The 24,211-nt window shown below is 38.9% G+C and overlaps 1 protein-coding gene across 3 annotated transcripts in view; it reads left to right on the top strand.

Moving 5' to 3' along the window:
* LOC106080535 (tubby-related protein 4) overlaps positions 1–24,211 on the top strand; it is a 71,886-nt gene that overhangs the window by 44,147 nt on the left and 3,528 nt on the right. For 2 of the 3 annotated variants that reach the window (XM_013241936.2, XM_059361361.1), the window contains exons 3-10: positions 11,077–11,241; positions 11,319–11,778; positions 14,108–14,619; positions 15,054–15,282; positions 15,930–16,198; positions 16,261–17,589; positions 17,654–18,325; positions 18,404–18,748. In XM_013241936.2, coding sequence (XP_013097390.2) covers positions 11,077–11,241; positions 11,319–11,778; positions 14,108–14,619; positions 15,054–15,282; positions 15,930–16,198; positions 16,261–17,589; positions 17,654–18,325; positions 18,404–18,748 — 3,981 coding nt within the window. The remainder of the gene's footprint in view (positions 1–11,076; positions 11,242–11,318; positions 11,779–14,107; positions 14,620–15,053; positions 15,283–15,929; positions 16,199–16,260; positions 17,590–17,653; positions 18,326–18,403; positions 18,749–24,211) is intronic. The other variant, XM_013241937.2, reaches the window with a different exon arrangement.

The following is a 24,211-nucleotide window of genomic DNA, read 5'->3' as shown; positions in this document are numbered from 1 at the left end:
ACGGACGGACAGATGGATGGACGGACGGACGGACAGATGGACGGACAGATGGATGGACAGACGGACGGTCAGATGGATGGACAGACGGACGGACAAACGGACGGACAGACGGATGGACAGACGGACAAACGGACGGACAGACGGATGGACAGACGGACGGACAGACGGATGGACAGGCGGACGGAGAAATGGACGGACGAACAGATGGATCGACAGACGGACGGACATGCCTAGATCGACATAGAATGTCATGACGATCAAGAATATATATATTTTATGGACTCTGAGACAAATATTTCGAGGAGTTACAAACAGAATGACGAAATTAGTATACCCCCATTCTATGGTGGAGGGTTTGAAAAAAGATACTTTCCACTGCATTTACTTTAAAAACGAAGAAAAAGCAACTCGCGTGGATTCATTAAATCAACTAAAACACCACTTCTGTGGTACAGGGTATTATAACTTAGTGCATTTGTTTGTAACACCCAGAAGGAAGAGAGATAGACCCATTGATAAGTATACCGATCGACTTAGAATCACTTTCTGATTCGCCTAACTAGCCTAACTATTTTTCAAAAATCATTTCATTTCATTTCTGAGTAATTTTAAAGAAATTTCGTTCAGACTTGATTTTTTAGAATTTAAAAGTTTCATTAAAATTATATTTCATTAGTTCAGTGGAAAAATAGATTAAGACCGGTGATTTGATTTGCACTGCACATACGTAATTAGTATTTCAATATGGAACTGGAGCTGGCAAAATATCGATGGTATTATCGATACTATCGATATTTTATTTTTTGTCTGAATATCGCTTCATATTTTTCCTATCGATACATTACGTCTGTAGAGGGCGCAATTTTCATCCGATTGGGCTCAAATTTCGTACAATGATTTCTTTCATGATTTCCAATTGACTTTATTAAATTTGGTTTTATACGGTCTATGCATTGATATTGCTTCTATATAAATGGATCTCTTGATTTTAACTTCTCATTTTTATTTGAAATATAAATGATGCGAAATTACTATAGTATTGAATTTTATTATAAGACGTAAAGAAAATATCGAATGTTGCGATTATCGATAGTCCGCTTGCTTTATATATAACATGAGTGAACAAGGTGCCGTATGACATATGACGTGTGGGTTAGTCATACGCACCCATGTCCAATAAATTTATTAAAGACATTAAGTGCGTTCGTGTACTCAAAAATTTCTGTAAATTTGCACAAATTGTTACTGAAAGTCGTTCGCGAAGTATTGGGTTGCCCAAAAAGTAATTGAGGATTTTTTAAAAGAAAGTAAATGCATTTTTAATAAAACTTAGAATGAACTTTAATCAAATATACTTTTTTTACACTTTTTTTTCTAAAGCAAGCTAAAAGTAACAGCTGATAACTGACAGAAGAAAGAATGCAATTACAGAGTCACAAGCTGTGAAAAAATTTGTCAACGCCGACTATATGAAAAATCCGCAATTACGGGAGAGTGCGTGAAAGTGAACTACATTTTGAGAGTTTGATAATTGAAAGCTTCCAAATTTCTGCTGGAGCTTTTTTTCCCAGCAGAAATTTGCACAATCGAACAGCTGTTAAATTCAAATAAATAGCAAAATAGAGTAAAGGCTATTCTTACTCTCCTGAAAAGTATGCGAACAGATCTATTATTGTAAATGTCACAATCTTAATGGTATCTCTTTTTTTCACTGGACCACAACAGCAGACATACAACGCATTTCTGACATACAATATGAGGAACCATGGCTTTTCCTGTTGAAGTTATTCCATTTTAAGGTGTTGCTGAACGTAATTACAACAAAGTCGATTGTAGACTATCGCTATATCTCGAAAACAAAATGAATTCAAAGAAAACTGTTGCCGGATTCAGAAACAATTCGCCAATTTGAGATACAAGCTACAAATAAATTAAAGAAACAAAAGTTGTGTTGACCAGTGTTTCCACTTAAAAGTTCATCATATTCTTTGCATAAAAAAATTATTAAAATTTTATTTTCTTTGAAAAAATTATGTGAGTTTTAAAATATTTGTTTACCCACTACCATGGGTTCATTAGTCTTGTCATTCCCTTTGAAACACCTCGAAATATTGACCTGGGACCTCATTAAGTATATAAATATATTATTGACCATCTTGACATTCAGAGTCGATCAAGCCATGTCCGTCCATTCGTCCGTTTGACCGTCTGTCGAAATCAAGATAACCTTCTAACGAAGATATCCCCTTGAAACTTTACACAGACACATCTTATCGATATAGGTTGTTGGGGATTGCAAATAGGTCATATCGGTTCAAGAGACAAGCCCCCAGAGACCATGAGTTCCTGAGACCTAAATGTTCATCCGATTTGACTGAAATTTAGCACAAAGGCTTGAGATCTGACTTCCAAAATCAGTGCCGAGTATGATCCGAATCGGTCTATTAACAGATAATGCCTCCATATAAACCGATCCCCAGTTTTGACTTCTTAAGCCTCTAGAGACCCAATTTTTCATACGATTTGGTTGAAATTTTGCACAAAAACTTGGGTTCTGACTTCCAATATCAGTGCCGAGTATGATTCAAATCGGTCTATAAACTGATATAGCCCCCATATAAACCGATCTCTAGTTTTGAATTCTTGAGCACCTAGAGACCTCAATTTACTTCCGATTTGGTTGAAATTTGGCACAAAGGCTTGGGTTCTGACTTCCAATATCTGTGCCGAGTATGATACGAATCGGTCTATAAACTGATTAAACTCCATACAAACTGATACCCGGATTTAACTTCTTGAGCGCCTAGAAGTCTCATTTTTCATTCAATTTGGCTAAAACTTGGGACAAGGATAGCTGTTTTGACTTCCAAGATCCATGCCACGTATGATCCGAATCGGTCTTTAAATTGATATAGCCCCCATTCTAACCGATACCTGGATTTGACTTCTTGAGCCCCTAAAAGCCTCATCCACCATCCGATTTGGCTGAAGCTAGGCATAATGACTTCTGTTTTGACTTCCAACATCACTGCCGAGTATGATCCCCATCAGCTAATAAACTGGTATACCCCCCATATAAACCGATTCCCGCATTTGACTTCTTGAGCCCCTAAAAGTAGAGCTGGCAAACTATCGATAATCGCAACATTCGATAATTTGAATAATAAATAACGATAGTACCGACACGATCGTTTGTTTCCCATCACCTATATTTCAAACAAAGATGAGAAGTAAAAATCAGTAGGTCGATTTATATAGAAGCAGTGTCAATGCATTGATCAAATAAAACCAAGGTTTATAAAGTCAGTTGGAAGTCATGAGAAAAATTATTGTACAAAATGTAAGCCTAATCAGATGAAAATTGCGTCCTCTATAGGCGCAATGTATTTTAATTCAGTGTCGAATTGCTTATTTTTGTTTAGTTTTGCGAAAATTTAGCTTTTGCGATAGTATCCATCGGAAAAACATCAACCGATATTAAGTCAAAAAATTAAATATCGATGGTATCGATAGTGCCATCGATATTTTGCCAGCTCTACCTAGAAGCTTTAGTTTTCAACTAATTTGAATGACATTTGGCACAAAGACTTTTGCTATGACTTTCAACATCTATGCCATGATCTATGATCCGAATCGGTATATATATATGATATATATATATAGCCCCCATATAAACCCATTCCCGTATTTGACATTTTGAGCTCCCAGATGCCTCAATTTTCCCCTAATTTGGCTGAAATTTCACACAAAGACTTCTGCTATAACTTTCAGCATCCATGCCCAGTATAATCCGAATCGGTCTATATGCGAATATAGGCCCCTTAAAACCGATTTCCCCGATACCTTAGACCATAGCAGCCTCAACGAATATCCGATTTGATTGTTGTAAAATTATTCAAACACGAACTGAGTCAATAAAGACAAATTTTTAGAGGAATCCATGGTGGTGGTTACCCAAGATTCGGCCCGACCCAACTTAGCACATTTTTACTAGTTTTTGGATAAATCTTAACAAAGTTGTTGAGATTCCAAAAGAACTTCCCAAACCCAACTTCGCATGCTTATACACTTAAAATTATGAAAGTAATTCTTTGAAATAAATTAAGAACGCATTGAACACAAAACACACTTGACATACAAAAAAAAAAAAACGAAACAAAACAAAACATCGAATAAATTTAAAATTTCCATTCAAATTTGGTATTGGTTGATTTTGGTTTTCTATTTCTGCTAGCCTCAATCATCTCTCTTTCTTTCTCTCTCCCTCTCCCTCGCTCTCTCTTTGTCACTGTTAACAAAATATGCCATAAAAGTAACAAATAATAAAAATTTGGAAATTGGCAAAATGCCTAACAAATACGAACTGAATTGCGGATGACCATCAGTCAGGCAGTCTGTTCGCTCGCCCGCCGGTCCGTCTATTTGTCTGTCCATCCAGTCCAAGTGTCTGTCCTTTCAACAACTATCCATTCATATGGCCGGAAACTATTTTACATAACACAAATGGCTTGGGTCGTTTAGAATGGCATTTTGTTTTTTTCGTTTTCACCCTTTCGACAAAAGGGTTGAAGATGATGCACCCACAGATTTGTGACTTTTTGTGTGCCTAAGTAAGTGTGTGTGTGTGTGTGTGTATTTTTGGAGGTTACTTTGTTGTTAGTTTTGGCGCCGAAATTGTTCGAGGCATTGCCGCTGGCTGGCGCTGCTGAGGTTGACACAATCCTCCATAATTGGCATAAGCATATGAATGGAATGGTGCCTCCTGCTGCTGTCTGACTAGGGTTTGTTTTTTTATTTTTTGTTTGAATGACTTTCTGTTTTTTTTATTGCACTCGGAAGTGGATTAATCGTTTTAGTGGCAAACAAACAATTACAAACGTTGCCAATGGAGGTGAGATTAGGTTACCACACATACACACACACACATAAAGTCTGTGTGTTTTTTTTTTGACAACTTGTGCAATTGCCTGATGAATTCTTAATTGACTTAAAAGTATGAGATTTAGACCACATTTCCAAGGACAAATTCAATGCATTTTAAGTGAGAAGGATTTACCATTTAAAAAAAGTTTAAAATTTAAAAAAGTTACATTTAATATTAACAGCTATAAAAAAGTAAAAAGTGATAAATTCAGTGGGGCCAAATAATGTATTCCTACCACTATGGATGGTAAAAAGATTTATTCAAATTAACTCAATTTCTATGTGAATTGTTGTGAATAAATCAACAAATCGTGGGATATGATTGTAAGGTTGCTATATCTTCAATGAAGTTGCGATACATTCTTAGAAAATTTGCCCCAGAAACCGTGAGTCGAAAATCAAAGGAGAGCTTGAAGGTCAACAGAAGAGTCATAGTGCAAAATATCAGCCAAATCGAATAAGAATTGAGCCCTCTAGATGCTCAAATAGTTTAATCGAGGAGTCCATTTATACGAGTGCTTTATTATGTTATAAAACTATTCAGTTCATACTTGCCATAGATGTTAGAGGTCAAAAAAGTCATTGTGCAAAATTTCAGTTTAAAGCTGTGTATGCACCTCTAGCGAAATTTTCTGTTCGAGCTAATGTCGCCACTGAAAAATAGTTGTGTAGAATACAAGATGGCGACAAACATCGATTTATAATTTTGGCTGAATTTTAATCATTATACCCTACACCACTACTGTGGTACATGGTATTATAACTTAATTTTCAACCCAAGAGCTACTGCAAGCGCAATCTTGTCAAAATTTTGCACAACGCTTTCCTCAACGACTGCCACATTATATGAGAACCGAAATCGGTTCAAAATTGGATAAAACTCCCATATATATGTTCGTCAGATTTTGGGTAGTGCAACAATGTTGCCATTTGTCAACCGAAGCTATTACAGTTTGAACATATTTGCTCGCCGAGGTCCATTAAAATTGGTTCCGAATTGGATATAGCTCCCACATTGTATTTATAGGGTAGGTGAAGGGTATTATAATGTCGGCACCGGAATAAGAATTGCGTTCTCTGAGGTTCAAGAAGTTTAATATGGAGATCGGTTTATAGGGGACTGATATAGCCGATACTGGCCACAATTGGCACAAATGTCGAAGGTCATAAGAAAAGTCTTTTTGCAAACTTTCAGCCAAATCAGATAAGAATTGCGCCAATCAGAAGATCGGGTTATATGGCAACTATTTGAGGTTATGGACCGATTCAGATGGGCACAGATGGTGAAGGTCATAAGAGAAGTCATCGTGCAAAATTTCAGCTAAATCGAATTGCGCCTTCTGAGGGTCAAGAATTACTAATGGGTGATTTTTTAAGAGAAATAGGAAAGTTTTCAAAAAAAAAACACATAAAATTCAGAAAAATTCATAAAATCTTTACTTGAATCGATAGTAAAAATGAAAATTTTGTCCATTCCACTAAGGGACAGGGACAAACTTCTCACATATCAATGAATGCAGTCCGATTCAAGTTTTAGGTCAATGATAAGGTGCCTTCTTTGAATTGATAGTACGGTCCACATAATTTAATGGGCCTCAAATTGCTCATCCGCTTAGTCCAATTTTGGCATACTCTCAAAAGTCCATTGTTACGCGTGCTGTGTGGCACGTGGCACCGTTTTGCTGAAACCACATGTCATGCAATTCAAGCTCTTGTATTTTGGGCAAAAAACGTTAGATATCATCTCACGAAAGCGTCCTATTTGAAGAAGTACGGTCCAATGATGCCACCAGCCCATAAACCGCACCAAGCGGTGACTTTTACTGGATGCTTGGTAGCTCTTGCAATGCTTCTGGCTGATCTTCACTCCAAAATTGACAATTCTGCAAAAACAAGTAAAAACGTGCTAAGTTCTGCCGGGCCGAATCTTATATACCCTCCACCATGGATCGCATTTGTCGGGTTCTTTTCCCGATATATCTCTTTAGGCAAACATATGATAAAAGGAATGAATTGCTATGATATTGGAGCTATAATATCAAGTTATCGTCCGATTCGGACCATAATTGAAGTGAATGTTGGAGACCATATTAGAAGTCGTTGTGTAAAATTTCAAGCAGTAAAATTGGGAGATCGGTTTATATGGGAGCTGTATCAGGCTATAGACCGATTCAAACCATAATTGACACGTATGTTGAAGTTCATGAGAGAAGCCGTTGTACTAAATTTCTGCCAAATCGGATAATAATTGCGACCTCTAGAAGCTCAAGAAGTCAAGATCTCAGATCGGTTTATATGGCAGCTATACCAAATTATGGACCAATTAAAACCATATTTCAGCCAGTTATTGGAAATCATATCAAAACAACTCTTGCAAAATTTCAGCCAAATTGGATAAGAATTGCGCTCTCTAGTGGATCAAGAAGTCAAGATTCAAGATCGGTATATATGGCAGCTATATCAGGTTATGAACCGAATTGAACCGTACTTAGCACAGTTGTTGGAAGTCATAACATAATTTCAGCCAAATCGGATTAGAATTGCGCCCTATAGAGGCTGAGCTTTACTCCTTCGAAAGTTACCGTGCTTTCGACAGACATACGGACGGACATGGCTAGATCGACTTAAAATGATATGAGACGATCAAGAATATATACTTTATGGAGTCTCAGAGGAATATTTCAAGGAGTTACAAATAGAATGACGAAATAAGTATACCCACATCCTATGGTGGAGGGTATAAAAACGCGAAACGTGCGTGAGCTCTTTAAACCATATTGTCAAAAAGATAATAGCTAAAAAACCACCCTTTATAATAGCGATATCGGTTTATATGAGAGCTTTATCTAAACATGAACCAATTTGGCCGACCTCAAAAGTATTTGTGCAAAATTTTGAGCGGCAAACTTAACTCGTTTGAGAGTTATCGTGCTTTCGACAGGCAGACGGACAAACAAGGCTAGATCGACTCAATATGTCATAACAATGAAGAATATATTGTACGTATATACTTTATAGGGTCTTAGACCAATATTTCGCGTAGTTATGAATGGAATCGAACCATTGAAGTCATCTGGGCCTGATGGAATATTTCCGGCGATACAACAGAAGGAGGCCAACTATATGGCGCCGCCCCATCTAGCCATGGAACTTATTGTAAATATCATGATAAAACATCATGCATATGTCAACGGAAGGTCAGTGAGACTACCCTGCATTGATCCAATCCTTATACCAGGTATTGGTATAAGGCATTGATCCAATCCTTATACCAGTACCAGGTGGACCCGGTCCTTAGAGACTGGATAAACCATACGTTAAGACACAGGTGGATAAATTGTGGGTGCCGTGTAGCCTACGGCTCTTGGGCCCGTAACTGGACCTGAATTTGCCGTTAGTCCATTGTTTCTACAGAAGCGTAGCAAGACCAATGCTTACTTACGCTTCAGTACCTTGGTGGACTGCCATGGAGAAAAAGTGCAACGCAAGAATAATACAAAAGGTTCAGAGAACATGTTGTCTTGAGCACCACACTCACTAAGGCGCTGGAGACTATTCTACATTTCCGACCCATTATGACCCAGATTAAATGGGAGACAACAACTGCGGCTATGAGACTTAAGGCGATGGGAGAATGGATTGAAGATTGGAGTAGATCATACCATCACGGTAAAATCGAGGCGATGATAGGAAACCTGGAAGGAATTAAAGAGGTTTCCCTTCGGATACCTGAGACGACACTTGAGGTCAAGTGTGAGGCAATGCTGCCAGAGGCACAATCTTGGATTGATGGAACACTTATATTGCATCTTGGAGTTTATGCTACACAGATGGATCAAAGCCAGAGGACAGAGTGGGACTGGGGTCTACAATGAGAACCCAGGGACTGAGATTTACTTTCGGCTGCCTGGCCAAAATACGGTACTACAGGCGAAGATCCGGACGATCATGGAATGTGTGAGGTGGTGTGGCATCATGTGTGAACATCTTTTCGGACAGTAAACTGGCCATCAGGGCAATAATAACCAGGACGGTAAGGTCACGAACACTCTTGGAGTGTGAAAGAGATTAACGCCTTCTCTGAGGATGGCACGATCCGCATTGTTTGAGTGCCGGAGTAAGAGGAATGAAAGGGCAGACGATTTGGCAGTGAAGGCCAGAGGACGGCCGTCAATAAACTTGGTTAACCCTAACCCGTTCGGACCGACGCGGTACGAAGTAAGGGGCGAAGGCAACGAACTCATGTAACACTGTGAAACGGCGAAACTGACGGTAGAACAACGAAAATCCTATGGGGAGATCCGGATCGCGAAAAGACGAGGCTATTATTGAAAGGAAGTAAGAAGGAGGTCAGTATAGCTTTCGGCATCATAACGGTAAACATAGGCTCACTTATGTAAAATCAGTGCGGTAATTGATAGCATGAGTAGAGCATGTGGGATAGATGATGAGAAGTTGGAGCATTTCCTATATCATTGCCCGGCTTTCGCGGCAAGCAGACAACGGCTCATAGATGGGGGTGTGGCATAGAAAATAATTAGGGATTTTGTAAGTAGCACGGAATTCCTGTCATTGATTTTCTTTTTCAAGGTTCCTTTTTAGTATTTAGAGCATACCACAAGTCGATTACCGGCTAAGGTGTATGTGCCTAGTGTCATGGGGCAGATTAATTTCAAACCTATACCCTCCGAATACTGGCGTCATTTGTGAGGTACTATGTCATGTAAAAACTTCTCCCCAAAGAAGAGTCGCACACGCCGTTCGGACTTGACTATAAAAAGGAGGACCCTTGTCATTGTGCTTAAATTTGAATCGAACAGCATCCGCAGGAGAGGTCGGAGGGATCATTGACCGATCAGTACAGTAAGGTGTCTAAATAAGATATATTTGCGAAGAGACGCCTCTCTTAGCGGACATGTAAACACGTCGATAAAACAGTTCGTACATCCGTGCAGATGTTAGCAACGACTGAAACGAAGAGCTTATGTGTACATGTGAATTGAGCAAGAACACTAGCGTTAAGATGTAGAACCAACTGTATTTGTTCCACATCTTGGTGGAACCAACTGTATTGGTTCCACCGGAGAACTTCCACCCCACAACATTATGTGAGCAGATGATTATCGGTGATCATTGTTTGTACCTACTCGCCACGACACGAATCCAGGCGGACAGGCGGAAATATTAACGGTCGATATTTTTCTAAAGAATATAAAATGTCAAAAGAATTTAATGTGGAAAACAAATCTCAAAGTAATCGAATTTCGACAACATTTTCGATAAAAATCGAAAATTAACATAAACTTCGAATAATATATTTTTTGAATATTTTTAAGTGTTTCTATTTGGTTAATTTTTTTTTGTTCGTTTTGATTTCGTATGTACTGATGTTTGTATGAGTTTTTTTATAAAGTCATCATTTAAATCAAATTTAAGCAACACTTTCGATAAAAATCGATAATCTAGATTTTCAACAAAACATATTTAAGTGTTTTTATTTGGATACATTTTTTTTCGTGCCTAGACAACATTATAGATAAAAATCGAACTTAGGCATTTTCGATAAAAATCGATAATGAACATAAAATTTCTACAAAATGGTCTATTACTTTTCTATCAGCGTTTGTAGCCTGCTCAGATTGCCATTTTAGGGGTCATGGGCTCGATTGCCACAAGAAGGCAAGATCTATCGCTTCTGTGGTATCACATTGGGCTTAAAATTTTCTATGTGATTCTGTAAAGCACTGTCACTCTCATCTAACCTAACCTAGAGCTTTTAAGTTGATGACATTCAATATGACCTAGAGCTTGTGAAAGTGCATTTCCACGAAATGTTCGATAATATTTACATTTATTTTATTCGTGCAAGTATGTATGGATATATGTATGCATTTTTAATCAAATAATTCATTCAAACGATATTTTGGATATTTTTTTTGATTAATTGATGTTCGTGTTTATTTAGAGCATTTTGAAAATTTAGTTCATGACATTGAATACGACCTAAAGCCTGAATGCATTTCTACGAAATGTTCGGTAATATTTACATTTGTTTTTCTTTCGCAGCATTATGACTAAGTGCTAGTATGTATCGATGTTTGTATGCATTCTTAATAAAGTCGTATCTTTTTGTTTTATTTTTATCGTTTCAAGGATGATGGATGGAAATTGAATCGCACCAATTACTATCAGGAAGGTTGGCTGGCAACTGGCAATGTGCGCGGCATTGTGGGAGTGACTTTTACCACATCCCATTGTCGCAAAAACGTTGAATATCCACTACGTACAAATTACAATTTAAGAGGACACAGATCAGATGTAAGTATTTAAAACACAGGTGATCTTTTGTAGCATTAAAATGATAAAAACATTTTTGTTTGATTACTTTTCCCAAGGTTATCCTAGTCAAATGGAATGAACCATATCAAAAATTGGCATCCTGTGATAGTTCTGGCATTATATTTGTATGGATTAAATATGAGGGCCGTTGGTCCATAGAGCTAATCAATGATCGCAATACCCCGGTTACTCATTTCTCTTGGTCCCACGATGGTCGCATGGCCCTCATTTGCTATCAGGATGGCTTTGTTCTGGTCGGCTCGGTGGCAGGGCAACGTTATTGGTCTTCAATGCTAAATCTGGAATCGACCATAACGTGTGGCATTTGGACGCCCGATGATCAGCAGGTCTATTTTGGCACTACTCAAGGTCAGGTGATTGTTATGGATGTCCATGGGGCCATGGTGTCACAGGTGCAGCTGTGCAATGATGTGGGCATAACTTCAATGTCTTGGTCTTGTGAGAAATTCAAAATGGAGGAGGGTGAGGAGTCGGAACCCGGTGTAACAAATGCAGGTAAGTCCATTTTAGATGAAGAAAGGTTCATAAAATAAAAAGTTGTTCATATCATATTCGACTCAACTCATTGAAATCAGCTGATTTGTGTGAATTAACTAACGCATCATGTGATAGGAAATTTTGTACTCGATAATTGATTTTAAAGTCAGTAATCGACTTTGAACAAAGTCTAGCTGCGATCTGCGACCATGAACAGATGTTTCATGAAAATCAGCTGAAAGGAAGTAAAGCTTTACTTACTCTCCTGCAAATTTTTATTAATAATCCAAATATTTGCTATGTTTTATTTTAGTACTGTCTAGTGCACAGACCATAAATAGATGGAGACACCATCGACTCCTTTAAGAGGCACCAAGTACAAAGATTAGACATAAATGAAGAAATTTTAAAGGAGAGAGAATTTCAAGAGAACTGTGTATGAACAACGAATAAGATTTACCTTGTTTTCAATAGATTGTGGAAATTTTTTTCTGCTTTTTATACCCAGGATGGGGGTATTTTCATTTTGTCATTCCGTTTGCAACACATCGAAATATCCATTTCCGACCCTATAAAGTATAAATATTCTTGATCAGCGTAAAAATAAAAAAGACGATCTAGCCATGTCCGTCCGTCCGTCTGTCTGTTGAAATCACGCTACAGTCTTTAAAAAAAGAGATGTTGAGCTGAAATTTTGCAGATTCTTTTTTTTTGTCCATAAGCAGATTAAGTTCGAAGATAGGCTATATGGGACTATATCTTCATATAGCCCCTATATAGACCGATCCGCCGATATAGGGTCTTAGGCCCATAAAAGCCACATTTATTCGATCCGATTTTGCTGAAATTTGGGACAGTGAGTTGTGTTAGGCTCTTCGACAACCTTGCTTAATTTGGCCCAGATCGGTCCACATTTGGATATAGCTGTCATATAGACTGATCTGACGATTTAGGGTCTTAGGCCCATAAAACCACATTTATTATTCGATTTTGCTGAAATTTGGGACAGTGAGTTGTGTTAGGCTCTGCAACATTATTCTTCAATTTGGCCCAGATCGGTCCACATTTGGATATAACTGCCATTAAGACCGATCTCTCGATTTAAGGTTTTGGGGCCATAAAGGCGCATTTATTGTACGATTTCGCCGAAAATTGGGACAGTGAGTTGTGTTAGGCTCCTCGACATTTTTCTGCAACTTGGCCCAAAACGGTCCAGATTTGGATATAGCTGCCATATAGACCGATCTCTAGATTTAAGGTTTTGGGACAATAAGAGGCGCATTTATTGTCCGATGTCGCCAAAATTTGGACAGTGACTTGTGTTGGGCCCTTCGACATTTTTCTGCAACTTGGCCCAAAACGGTCCAGATTTGGATATAGCTGCCATATAGACCAATCTCTAGATTTAAGGTTTTGGGCCAATAAGAGGCGCATTTATTGTCCGATGTCGCCGAAATTTGGGACAGTGAGTTGTGTTAGGACCTTCGACATCCTTCTTCAATTTTGCCCAGATCGGTCTAGATTTGAATATAGCTGCCATATACACCGATCTCTTGATTTAAGGTTTTGGGCCCATAAAAGGCGCATTTATTGTCCGATGTCGCCGAAATTTGGGACAGTGAGTTGGGTTAGGACCTTCGACATCCTTCTCCAATTTGGCCCAGATCGGTCCAGATTTGGATATAGCTGCCATATATACCGATCTCTCGGTTTAAAGTCTTGTCCCCATAAAAGGCGCATTTATAATTCGATTTCATTGAAATTTGACACAGTGAGGCTTTTCGACATCCGTGTCGTATATGATTTAGATCGGTTTATTTTTAGATATAGCCAGCTTGAACGATGACTTGTACTTATTAGTATTTGGTCCAAATCGGAATAAGGTATGAATTTTTCACCGAATTTTGACGAAAGATGGTTTACGTATATACCTGAGGTGGTAGGTATCCAAAGTTCGGCCCGGCCGAACTTAACGCCCTTTTACTTATTTTTCTTTGCATTTTTTTACCGAGACTTACTTCATATTTTGCAATTTTCGAAAGCATTTGTGGTTCGATTTAAATTTTTTCGCATGATTTGAATTTGCGACAAAATTTACAACGACCTTTCTATTCTTGATCGTCGTAAAAATCTAATGGCTGAGTACGACGTGTCATCTGCTCTCTTCCACTGTCTATGATATGTAGTACCAAAATAAAACACAGCAATTGTCAAATTTTGCGTTAGATCTTCGATCCTTTAATCAGCTGAGTTTGAATTCTGAGTTTATTGCAGCCTAACATGTCAAAAAATCCCATTACCTATTACCTATTAAAAATTATTTTCCTAACTTCCTTCTCTTTTTCAGCCAAACGTTCATTTGTTTTAGCAGTTAGTTTTCAAAATGGTTTTATATATCTACTAAAATCGTTCGACGATGTTTCACCATCACATATCAATACTGGCCTTGATGGTGCCCTGGGCATGGTTATGGAATGGAGTAACTCACGTGAACTCTTAGCTGTCGCTGGAACTTCACAAAAAGCTGCAGCCATCAGCGATGTCGCCAATGGTGGAGTGGTCTATAATAATCTTTTGAAATTCTATACGGAAACGGGAGCACTGTTATATCAGGCGAATATACCAAATTCCAATGCTCCGGTATCTGCCTTAACGTGGGGCCACAACGATAAGCGTTTGTTTATAGCCACCGGCACACAGGTGCATATAGCCTGGGTTTCACGCCGAGTAGCCTCGTTGCAGTTGCTGTGTCGCCTGCAAATACAGGCCAGTATAGGATCAGAAACTTTATTGCCATTGTTGCCTTTGCCGTCTAGGATTAAAACACTTATCGGCAACCTTTTTGCTCAAACAATTCGAGTAAGTTTCGCCAAATGTTAGCAATAATTTTTCCTGTAACGTAATCCCTATCTACCTGCCATATTTCATGTAGCGTAATCCCTACCAACCCTATTACCCACTTAAAACCCGTGTTACCGACAAATATCGATAAGTTAACGGCTGTTACTGATTTTAGTCTTAATAGAATTGGCAATTGTCCTAGACAATTTGACATGCCGAAATTCTCAGCAATTTTACTTGCCGAAAATGGAAAAGGAAACCATTTATCGTACAAAGAGAGAATTCTTGCAAATAAAATTGCTGTTCTTACCTTTACAATATTTTTTTGTCGATAAACCCGTAAGAGTCGTATAACTAATTTGTCGGTTACTTAGTCTATATGATTCACTCATAGCATCGTTAAAAATCCGTAATAACTCGATTTTTTTGTAAATTTTTTCTCTTTCTTACAGTGTTGTGTACCTGATTTAAAATCTCTGAGAGAATTCGTTTCGCGTCCTCCCATATGTTCGACGCGTTTACACTGTACTATGATAAGGCATGATGATGACTCCAACATTAGCTCTGGCACTTGCTATACATTATATTTAGAATACTTGGGCGGCTTGGTGCCATTGCTGAAAGGAAAGCGTACTTCTAAGATAAGGCCAGAATTTGTAATATTTGATCCACAAGTAAATGGTACGTCAACTTTTTTCAAGTAGCTGTTGTTTTCCTTTCCTCTATTTCCAGCGAGCAAAATCAAATGTATGGGTTGCCCAAAAAGTATTTGAGGATTTTTTAAAAGAAAGTAAATGCATTTTTAATAAAACTTAGAATGAACTTTAATCAAATATACTTTTTTTCTAAAGCAAGCTAAAAGTAACAGCTGATAACTGACAGAAGAAAGAATGCAATTACAGAGTCACAAGCTGTGAAAAAATTTGTCAACGCCGACTATATGAAAAATCCGCAATTACTTTTTGGGCAACCCAATAACTTTAAATTTCAACAAAATCAAAACATTATCCTTTTCGGCTGTTATCGAAAATCATCGAAACCCTCTTGGCATATATGTTTATCCGTTCGTCCGTCTGGTAGAACATATGAGAAGTTTGCCCATGCTCCTTCATGGCCAAATTTTCATTACTATTAAATATCTTAAGACCAGCTTAAAATGTTTGGACAAATACTTTTTATAGATAAACATAAGTCGAGCCAAATCAATACTCAATTAAATAAAACTCCCATAAAAACTGATTCTGCGATTTGACTGCCCCTACCGTTCTTATTCGGTTTATTTGAAATTTTGTAAATGGTTATTGGTTAACATTTTCGATTTCTTTCAGAAGCATCGGAATTCTTTCATCATTCACCAGGATCCAAAAGTTCATCATCGTCTAGTCAGTCGACCAGCACAACGGCAACTGGTCGAACCGATTCGTCAGATAGTGAATATGAGGATCGAATACGTGGATCACCGCATACGCCCAGAAAACGAAAAATACGACATCAGAAACGCCATGGCAATGGTCATGATCGTAATACATTGACCACCGGTAGCAATGATGGCAGCGAGGCATTAGATGAATTGGCCTATGTCGATACACTACCTGAGGTGCGTACAAAGTTAACCTTCACCTTGAAAAATTTTAATTTTTGCACCAAAAATGTTTGCAGGAAGTGAAACTTGTGGAGGTGACCTCAAATATATGGGGCACCAAATTCAAAATGCATGGTCTTGCGAAAACCGTCCCAGCCAATTTGGGCCAAGTTACATATAAGACGTCCCTACTGCACCTGCAACCCAGACAAATGACCCTGGTCATTACAGAGTTGAGAGATGATTTTCCTCTTGGTCCAGATCCTAGCTTCAATCCGAATCTGTTTTCGGAAGACGAAGATGAAAATCACACTCAGGCCAACACTGCAGTGGCCGTCGAAGTGGCCATACCTCCAGATGCTGGCGGAGGGAGTGGTGGTGGCGGTGGCGTTGTTAGTAGTCTGGCCACTAGAAAACTTAATGAAATTGCCCCTCCCATAGCACCCATGTCACCCAGACCGAATCGCTTGTTGTCTCGTCATCGCAACTCGTCTAATGGCAACCAGATCCCAGGGGCTTTGGGACGCAGTCCGCTAGCTCGTGCAGAGTCTTACGATGACGATTCAACAAGTGAGTCGCCTGAAGCTCTTCCCTCCACCTCATCTACAGCAATGTCAATGGCTGCCGCCAATGCAGCTGCAGCTGCTGCCCACAACAATAACCCATCCAGCAATCACAAAGTTTTGCGTCCCAAGAACATTACATCGACTTTTGCCCGCTCCAATGGCAGTGCGTGTGGCCAATCACGTCATGCCATCTCACCGCTTTTTAGCGATGGTTCCGTCCCTACTTTACAGTCTCCCAAGAATGCTGTGGCACCCACTGATATTATCTTTGAACGTCCGGCCGTTGCGGCCAATGGTCAGACTACTCTGATGTCCTATTCTAGCAATGCTGACTACACCAACAATGTCGTCCAAGTTAAGAATGCTTTAATGTCGGAGACCATACGTTCCGCCAACAGCCATGTCAATCCAGTGCCTCTTAATCTAAATTTGAATTTGGAAAGAATGGATGCGGCAAAAGTGAGAACAGCACTGCCATCCACTTCCAAGAAACGGGACATGCTGTATATCGACGATGAGATGCAAGGAAATGCAGCAATGGCGCTACAACAGCTCCAGCATCAGCAACACACAGTCAATGCCGTTGTGACCTCATCTTCATCCAGCTCCTCTTCTCCTCATGCTGGGAATGAATCGAATCCCATGAAAAGAACTCCTACTGTGGTATCCATAGCCCCAGCCACGGATGTCATAACGCGCAGCTGTAGTGTGGGTTATTTGGATTCGGTGGCCATAACTCCAAGCGATGAAGCCTTAACGGCATTGCGAAGAGAGGCTCCCCATAAAAGACTTATTTTGGTGGATAATCGCAAATGTCGCAAGAAACGCATGCAGCAAGGGGTAAGTAAGAGCTGGAGGGGTTAAGTTGATCAAAAGATCACATTTCTTTTTTTTTCTCTTGCAGGACTCCAGTAGACCTAAACTCCTGCTCACGGGCAAATCAAAGAGTTTAGACTCTTGTGATCTACTCTCCACACAAACCAAGCTGAGTAGCAAGCAATTGGAAAAATTGCATGAAGAGACTTCCAGTGCGGCCCAGAAAAAAAACAACACATGTTCCTCCTGCTCTACGTCTACCACTGTTAGTGAAGCGTGTAAACGTTGTTCATCGTCGGGGAATTCCAAGAAAACCATGGCCACCATTGATGACATTATTCGGGCGGATGTTGACACACCCGCATCTGTGATTAAGGAACAGCAGCGTCCCACTGAACCTGAAAATCAAAGTAAAAAAGCCAATGGCAGTGAAACATTACCCAAGCGAAGAATCGATGTCATAACCAGCTTCACCGACAGTCCCCTGTTCACCCGCAAACATCGATTTGGCAATCGTAACAATGGGGACACAGCGTCGCCCACCATGGCCAGGAGAAATGAGCATGGCTTCAGTCTGGTGAAACAGCTCACAGAGGGACGTTGGAGACGTAAAGATCCCAAACAAGCAACAGCGGCGGCAACAGAAAATAAATCGCATAGTGCAACCGAGCAACAACGTTCAGAATCTAAAAACACTAGTGATAGTACTATAGAGGCAACCCCTGTAGAATCCAGAGCTTCAGTTTCATTACACACTCAGGTGAGTTCTAATGTTGATTTCAAACGCCATAAGTTATTCATCAATTCTGTGTTTTTTTTGGTATTTTCCCCTTCTCAGGCCCTTACCACATTAGAGAACATTATCAGTAGGTTAAGAGATTTAGATGAAGGTCGCCTAACACCACCCACAACACCGCAACGTTTGCCCCGCAGCTCGCCCGCCTCTCCGGCAGCAAGTAAAAAGAACAAACGCTACCAGAGTAGTTCACCCATTCGTAATATTTTGAATTCCCCGCTATTGAATCGACGCCAGAGGAAGAAACAAAACATCATAGACAGCTCGGATGATGAGGCGAATGGCACCAATGGCTCAGGCGAAGAGAACGCCTATACCAATGGCAATGGCTGTAGTAAACAATATCGTGATTTGGAGACATTCCAGAAAGCGCAGCTGCGACAAAAGGTAAGTGGTTATGAGTAGCTAGGAATAAATTGATTGGTTTATCAATTCATTGTCTGGTTTATAAGACTTACTGGGATACACTAGCGAAAATATGTTAGAAGAAGTGAAAATAAAGAGTTGGCCTTTTACATTAAAGGTTGATATTAAAAAGGACATTAGCTAACCAAATTTGTAAAGCATTTTTCCTATAATTTTATACACTGGTCGTATCCACCGCTTTGAAAACAAGAGGAGATTCGGTTATTTTTTAATCAAAGTGTAAATTGCTCCTCTTGTGTCATGACGCAACTACCTCATATGATTTGCGTTGCCATCGGCACGGCTTAAACTGTGTTCAGTACAGGTGCTTTCGTCTAAAGCATAGTACTGACATCATTTGCACCGAAAAGGCCTAAAAAATAATTGCGAAATCCGACAGACTCTATTATTGCTAAATCCGACAGACTCTATTAGTCGATTGTATTTTGCTCATACAACTTAGTACCACTTTTAAGGCCAAAATACCGTTGAGCGTCGCGTTGCAAAAATGCAAATTCCATAAAAGCAACCCGGAAAAGTTAAAAAGTTTTCAACTTTGACGTTTGAAACCGAGCGTCATTCGGTGTTGCCACTCTTAAGGTAGTGTTTTTGGTTGGCAAAGTTTAAAATTGTTTAACTTTTGCGAGTTCCTTTTTTAACATTTGTTTGCAGAGTAGCTTTTTCAACGCGACGCTCCTCATTCTGTTTAGGCCTTAATATTGCGTTTTTTTAAGCGTTTTGAATGTTGTTCGGATGACAGTCGAAGTCAGCATGCTTATAAATACCGTATTATTTTGAATATATATAGCATATCTGCTACCACCGACTAGTAATGCCATGCATGAGTATCGATTGGCTTTACGCATTTGGGTCTTTTCCCAGTTAATTAGCGCTGCCCATCTTACTATATCCGTTATAAGTTACGGTTCACTCGGTTATACCCTAAATAGTCGGGGAATATATCTTAAATGATACATTTAGTGTCGGATTGTTTATTTTGGTTAAGTTTTGCAAAAAACTTTTGCGATAGTATCCATTGGAAAAATATCAATCGATATTCAGTCAAAAAATAAATATCGATATTTTGTCAGCTCTACTTTACAGCTCGTAAAGCCTGATTAAACAGCCCAAGGCTAGAATTGTGTAAAATAACCGATCACAATATCTGTAATAAAATCTCAATCGATATTCAGTTAAAAAATTAAATATCGATAGTGCCATCGACATTTTGCCAGCTCGTAAAGCCTGATTAAACAGCCCAAGGCTACAATTGTCTAAAATAACCGATTAAATATCTGTAAGCTTCAATACTTCCCAGTCATGTGTAGGGAAATAAGAGGTGACTGGATACCTGTACAACAACATATACAACCTTTAATCGACCTATATTTGAGAGATTGGTTGATACTTCTTCGATCAAAGTTATATTAAAAGACCGTTTGCTACGGATGCCACAAAATCAGCAAACTCGTGCTTTTTTGTTACTTTGTCTGAGGATTGAAGGCTTTCTATTAAAAAAACTAATGTTTGGTTTATAAATTATGGATTTGTAAGTTTGTCCAAAATTTTTATCAATAAAGCGTACATCTTAACAAGAAATAAAATTTTACCGATAGCATCGATTGTGTTAAAAACTATCGATATTAACGCAACAATTAAACTTTCGATAGTGCCAACAATAGTTTGCCAGCTCTAGACGTTGTCCGCGTAGACAACGACCTTCACCCTCTCCCTCTCTAAAAACCTCAGAATCCCATTGATCACCAAAAACCACAATAGAAGAGATAAAACTCTTTCTTCCGGAGTTCCTCTAGTCACAATCTTCCTTATGTGATGCTTTGAGCCAGAGCGCCATGTATGGACTCCATCTTCACGTTATTTAAAGCCCCTATAGGTCCAAGTAGGCCGCCATAGTAAAGTCGCCCACACTCAAATTCCCTTCGATGTACCCAACCACATCATGAAGTGTTCCTTTCCTTGTCCCCAAATGTGCCCAATTCCAAGTAAATTTCCCCAAAAAAATCTCCAAACTACAATAATTTGAATCGCTTTTCTTATCCGATTTGGCTGGAATTTCGCACAATGTCTTCTCTACTATGGCCTCCAATATCCAAACCAAGTATGGTCCGAATCAGCCCATAACCTGATTGGCTTCAATAGCATGGCAATTGTTATAAATTATCCCTCGATACTGGGCAAAGAACCTGACAAATGTGATCCATGGTGGAGGGTATATACAAGACTTGTTTTGTCCTATCTAGTACAATTCAGATGTTCTGGATAGAATTTCAGTGCAAAGTTGTCCTGGATCATCGATAACGTATAATAAAAACTAATTAATTGTGATTTTCACTTTATAGTACTAAAATAAAACACACTTGGTGTAAGTTATGCCGATTTATATTATCCACATGTTTTGAACCGAAAATCCACCCCAAAAAGTCCCCAAATTTTTGCTCTGAGTCCCCTTTAAATTCCCAAGTCAAAAATGTCGTCCTTATTTTCAAAAATAAATCCCTTATTTGGGGAGAAATACCCAATACTGGCAACACTGCTATCAACCGATCAACCCTTAGTGTACCCATGCTGAGAGCCGTATACCAGTTAGTCTCTCCAAAGTCTTCATAATGAAGGAAGAGGTTATTGGCCTGTAGTCCTTGGAAAGAGAAGGCTCGGTTTTCCCGGAATAACATATAACCACACTAACCTCCCGTCACGCGGTCGGTACATAGACCGACAAAACGCAGCTTCTAAAAATCATCTCAAGGAGTCATATGACAATCGGTCTTTCACTCCATTATCATGTCCTCATCCACGGACAGCGACTCAGCACTATGTTGTTTCAGAGGGGCATCGATACTTCAGGGATAAAAGTCTCACAGGCTTCCATCGAGCACCCAGCGAAGTTCGTAGGGAGGAAGGTTTCTTAGGTTTACGGATCTGATCACTGTAACGCCTTCTGTGCTACGAAAGTTTTGCAACATTTTACCAAATTTATTTGCGATTGCGCAAAATTTTCGTACACAACCCTATTTAGAATTAAATTTATGATCTTTACTATAGACCTTAGATGGATAATGAATACGAACAGAAACACACGTACAGAGTTAGCAACTTCGTGTGGTGAAATTAGAATGCGTTCGTTTACATATTTAAATCTGTCCCCGAATTTTTAAAAACTCCAGATCTCGAAAATATGTGTACCGATTTAACCAGCCCGATATTAACCCAAAAAATATAAATCCGAAATAAGGTAAAATTTGAGAGAGGGAAAGAGAAGGCTCGGTTTTCCCGGAATAACCTATAACCACACTAACCTCCCGTCACGCGGTCGGTACATAGACCGACAAAACGCAGCTTCTAAAAATCATCTCAAGGAGTCATATGACAATCGGTCTTTCACTCCATTATCATGTCCTCATCCACGGACAGCGACTCAGCACTATGTTGCCACAGAGGGGCATCGATACTTCAGGGATAAAAGTCTCACAGGCTTCCATCGAGCACCCAGCGAAGTTCGTAGGGAGGAAGGTTTCTTAGGTTTACGGATCTGATCACTGTAACGCCTTCTGTGCTACGAAAGTTTTGCAACATTTTACCAAATTTATTTGCGATTGCGCAAAATTTTCGTACACAACCCTATTTAGAATTAAATTTATGATCTTTACTATAGACCTTAGATGGATAATGAATACGAACAGAAACACACGTACAGAGTTAGCAACTTCGTGTGGTGAAATTAGAATGCGTTCGTTTACATATTTAAATCTGTCCCCGAATTTTTAAAAACTCCAGATCTCGAAAATATGTGTACCGATTTAACCAGCCCGATATTAACCCAAAAAATATAAATCCAAAATAAGGTAAAATTTGAGAGAGGGAATTTCGAATTTTCGAAAACAGCTGTTTTATTTTGGCTAAACATTTGACTACTATTTTTTGGCCTTTATGGCCTTCAGCTTGTCACGATATTTCTGTGTTATAATAAAAACTTTCCGTCTTCATTCAACAATCGTTGGACAGATAAATAGTTTAATTGTGTCGTGTTGTCCCTGGTTGTATTCGGGGCACACATCCTGAACGTTGGTGTTTTTCCTTGCCAAAAGGAGTTTAGGTAGCTGAATCTAACGGATCGTTGTTGGGCAGAACTATTTTTATGAGTAGTATAGAGCTTTGCTTCTACTTCGTCGTCATGAATGCTGTGATGGTCTATATGATATGCTACTTTATCTAAAGGCCTACTTTTATGGAACTAAAAATTGAACTCGATACTTTCCGGGCGGCTGCTTTTCTTTATGGTTGGGACGGCTGCTGGACATAGTGCTACAGAAAAGCGACGTGTGGATTTATACCTTCTCCTGTGGAGTAAATGCTGCCAAATAGGGCATAAACTTTTTTTTTGAATAATTGATGGTCTGAAGTGCAATATCGCAAATTTGCCCACGAACATTCCGTTGAGTGCTGGGAAAAAAAAAATATGTTCGGAACGTAATAAATACGGCTGACAAATGACAAAATTATAGCAAAATACCCAAAATCTGATGAACATATAATTGGGAGCTATTTCTAAATCTGAACCGATTTTGACCAAACTTCTTAGATATTGTGGCAGGCATCGAGGAAGGTTCAGATTTGGATATAGCACCCATATATATGTTCGTCCGATTTGCAGTAATATTGCAATAAAATGGTCATTTGATACCCGATTCTCCCGAAATTTGGCAGGAAGGACTTTCTAATGACACTCAACAATACAGATGAATTTCATAGAAATCGGTTCAGATTTAGATATAGCTCTCATATATATATTGCGCCCGATTTTCTCTGATTTTCTCTCCTTGAGCAAGCGCATTTATTGACCAATCTTCCCAAAATTTTGAACAACGCTTTCCTCGATGACTTCCACAATGTCTATAAAGTTTGCCCGAAATCTGTTCAGATTTAGACACACCTCTCATATATATATTCTCATCCGATTTGCAGTAATATTGCAATCAATTGGTTATTTGTTAATCGATTCTCTCGAAATATGACAGGAAGGATTTTCTCTCTATATTCCACATCATAGATGAGTTTTATAGAAATCGATTCAGATTTAGATATAGCTGTCATATATGTATATCCCCCGATTTTAACTTCTAGAGTCACAACAAGCGCATATATTGACCCATCTTGCCAAAAATTTTGCAAAACGCTTTCCTCGATGACTGCTTCGTATCTGAGAAGTTTGCTCGAAATCGGTTCAGATTTAGGTATAGCTCCCATATATATGTTCGTCCGATTTTGAGAAATATTACAAGGTGCTCATTTTTTTACCGATTCTCTCGAAATTTTGTAGGAAAGATTTTCTTATGACTCTCGGTATTACAGATGAATTTCATAGAAATCGGGCCAGATTTAGATATAGCTATCATATATGTAAATCGCCAGATTTTCACTCCAAGA

The sequence above is a fragment of the Stomoxys calcitrans genome, chromosome 2 (assembly GCF_963082655.1).
Source record: "Stomoxys calcitrans chromosome 2, idStoCalc2.1, whole genome shotgun sequence".
Taxonomy (NCBI): Eukaryota; Metazoa; Arthropoda; class Insecta; order Diptera; family Muscidae; genus Stomoxys; species Stomoxys calcitrans.
The sequence above is the reverse complement of the archived record's forward strand: the minus strand, read 5'-3'. Positions and strand labels throughout refer to the sequence as shown.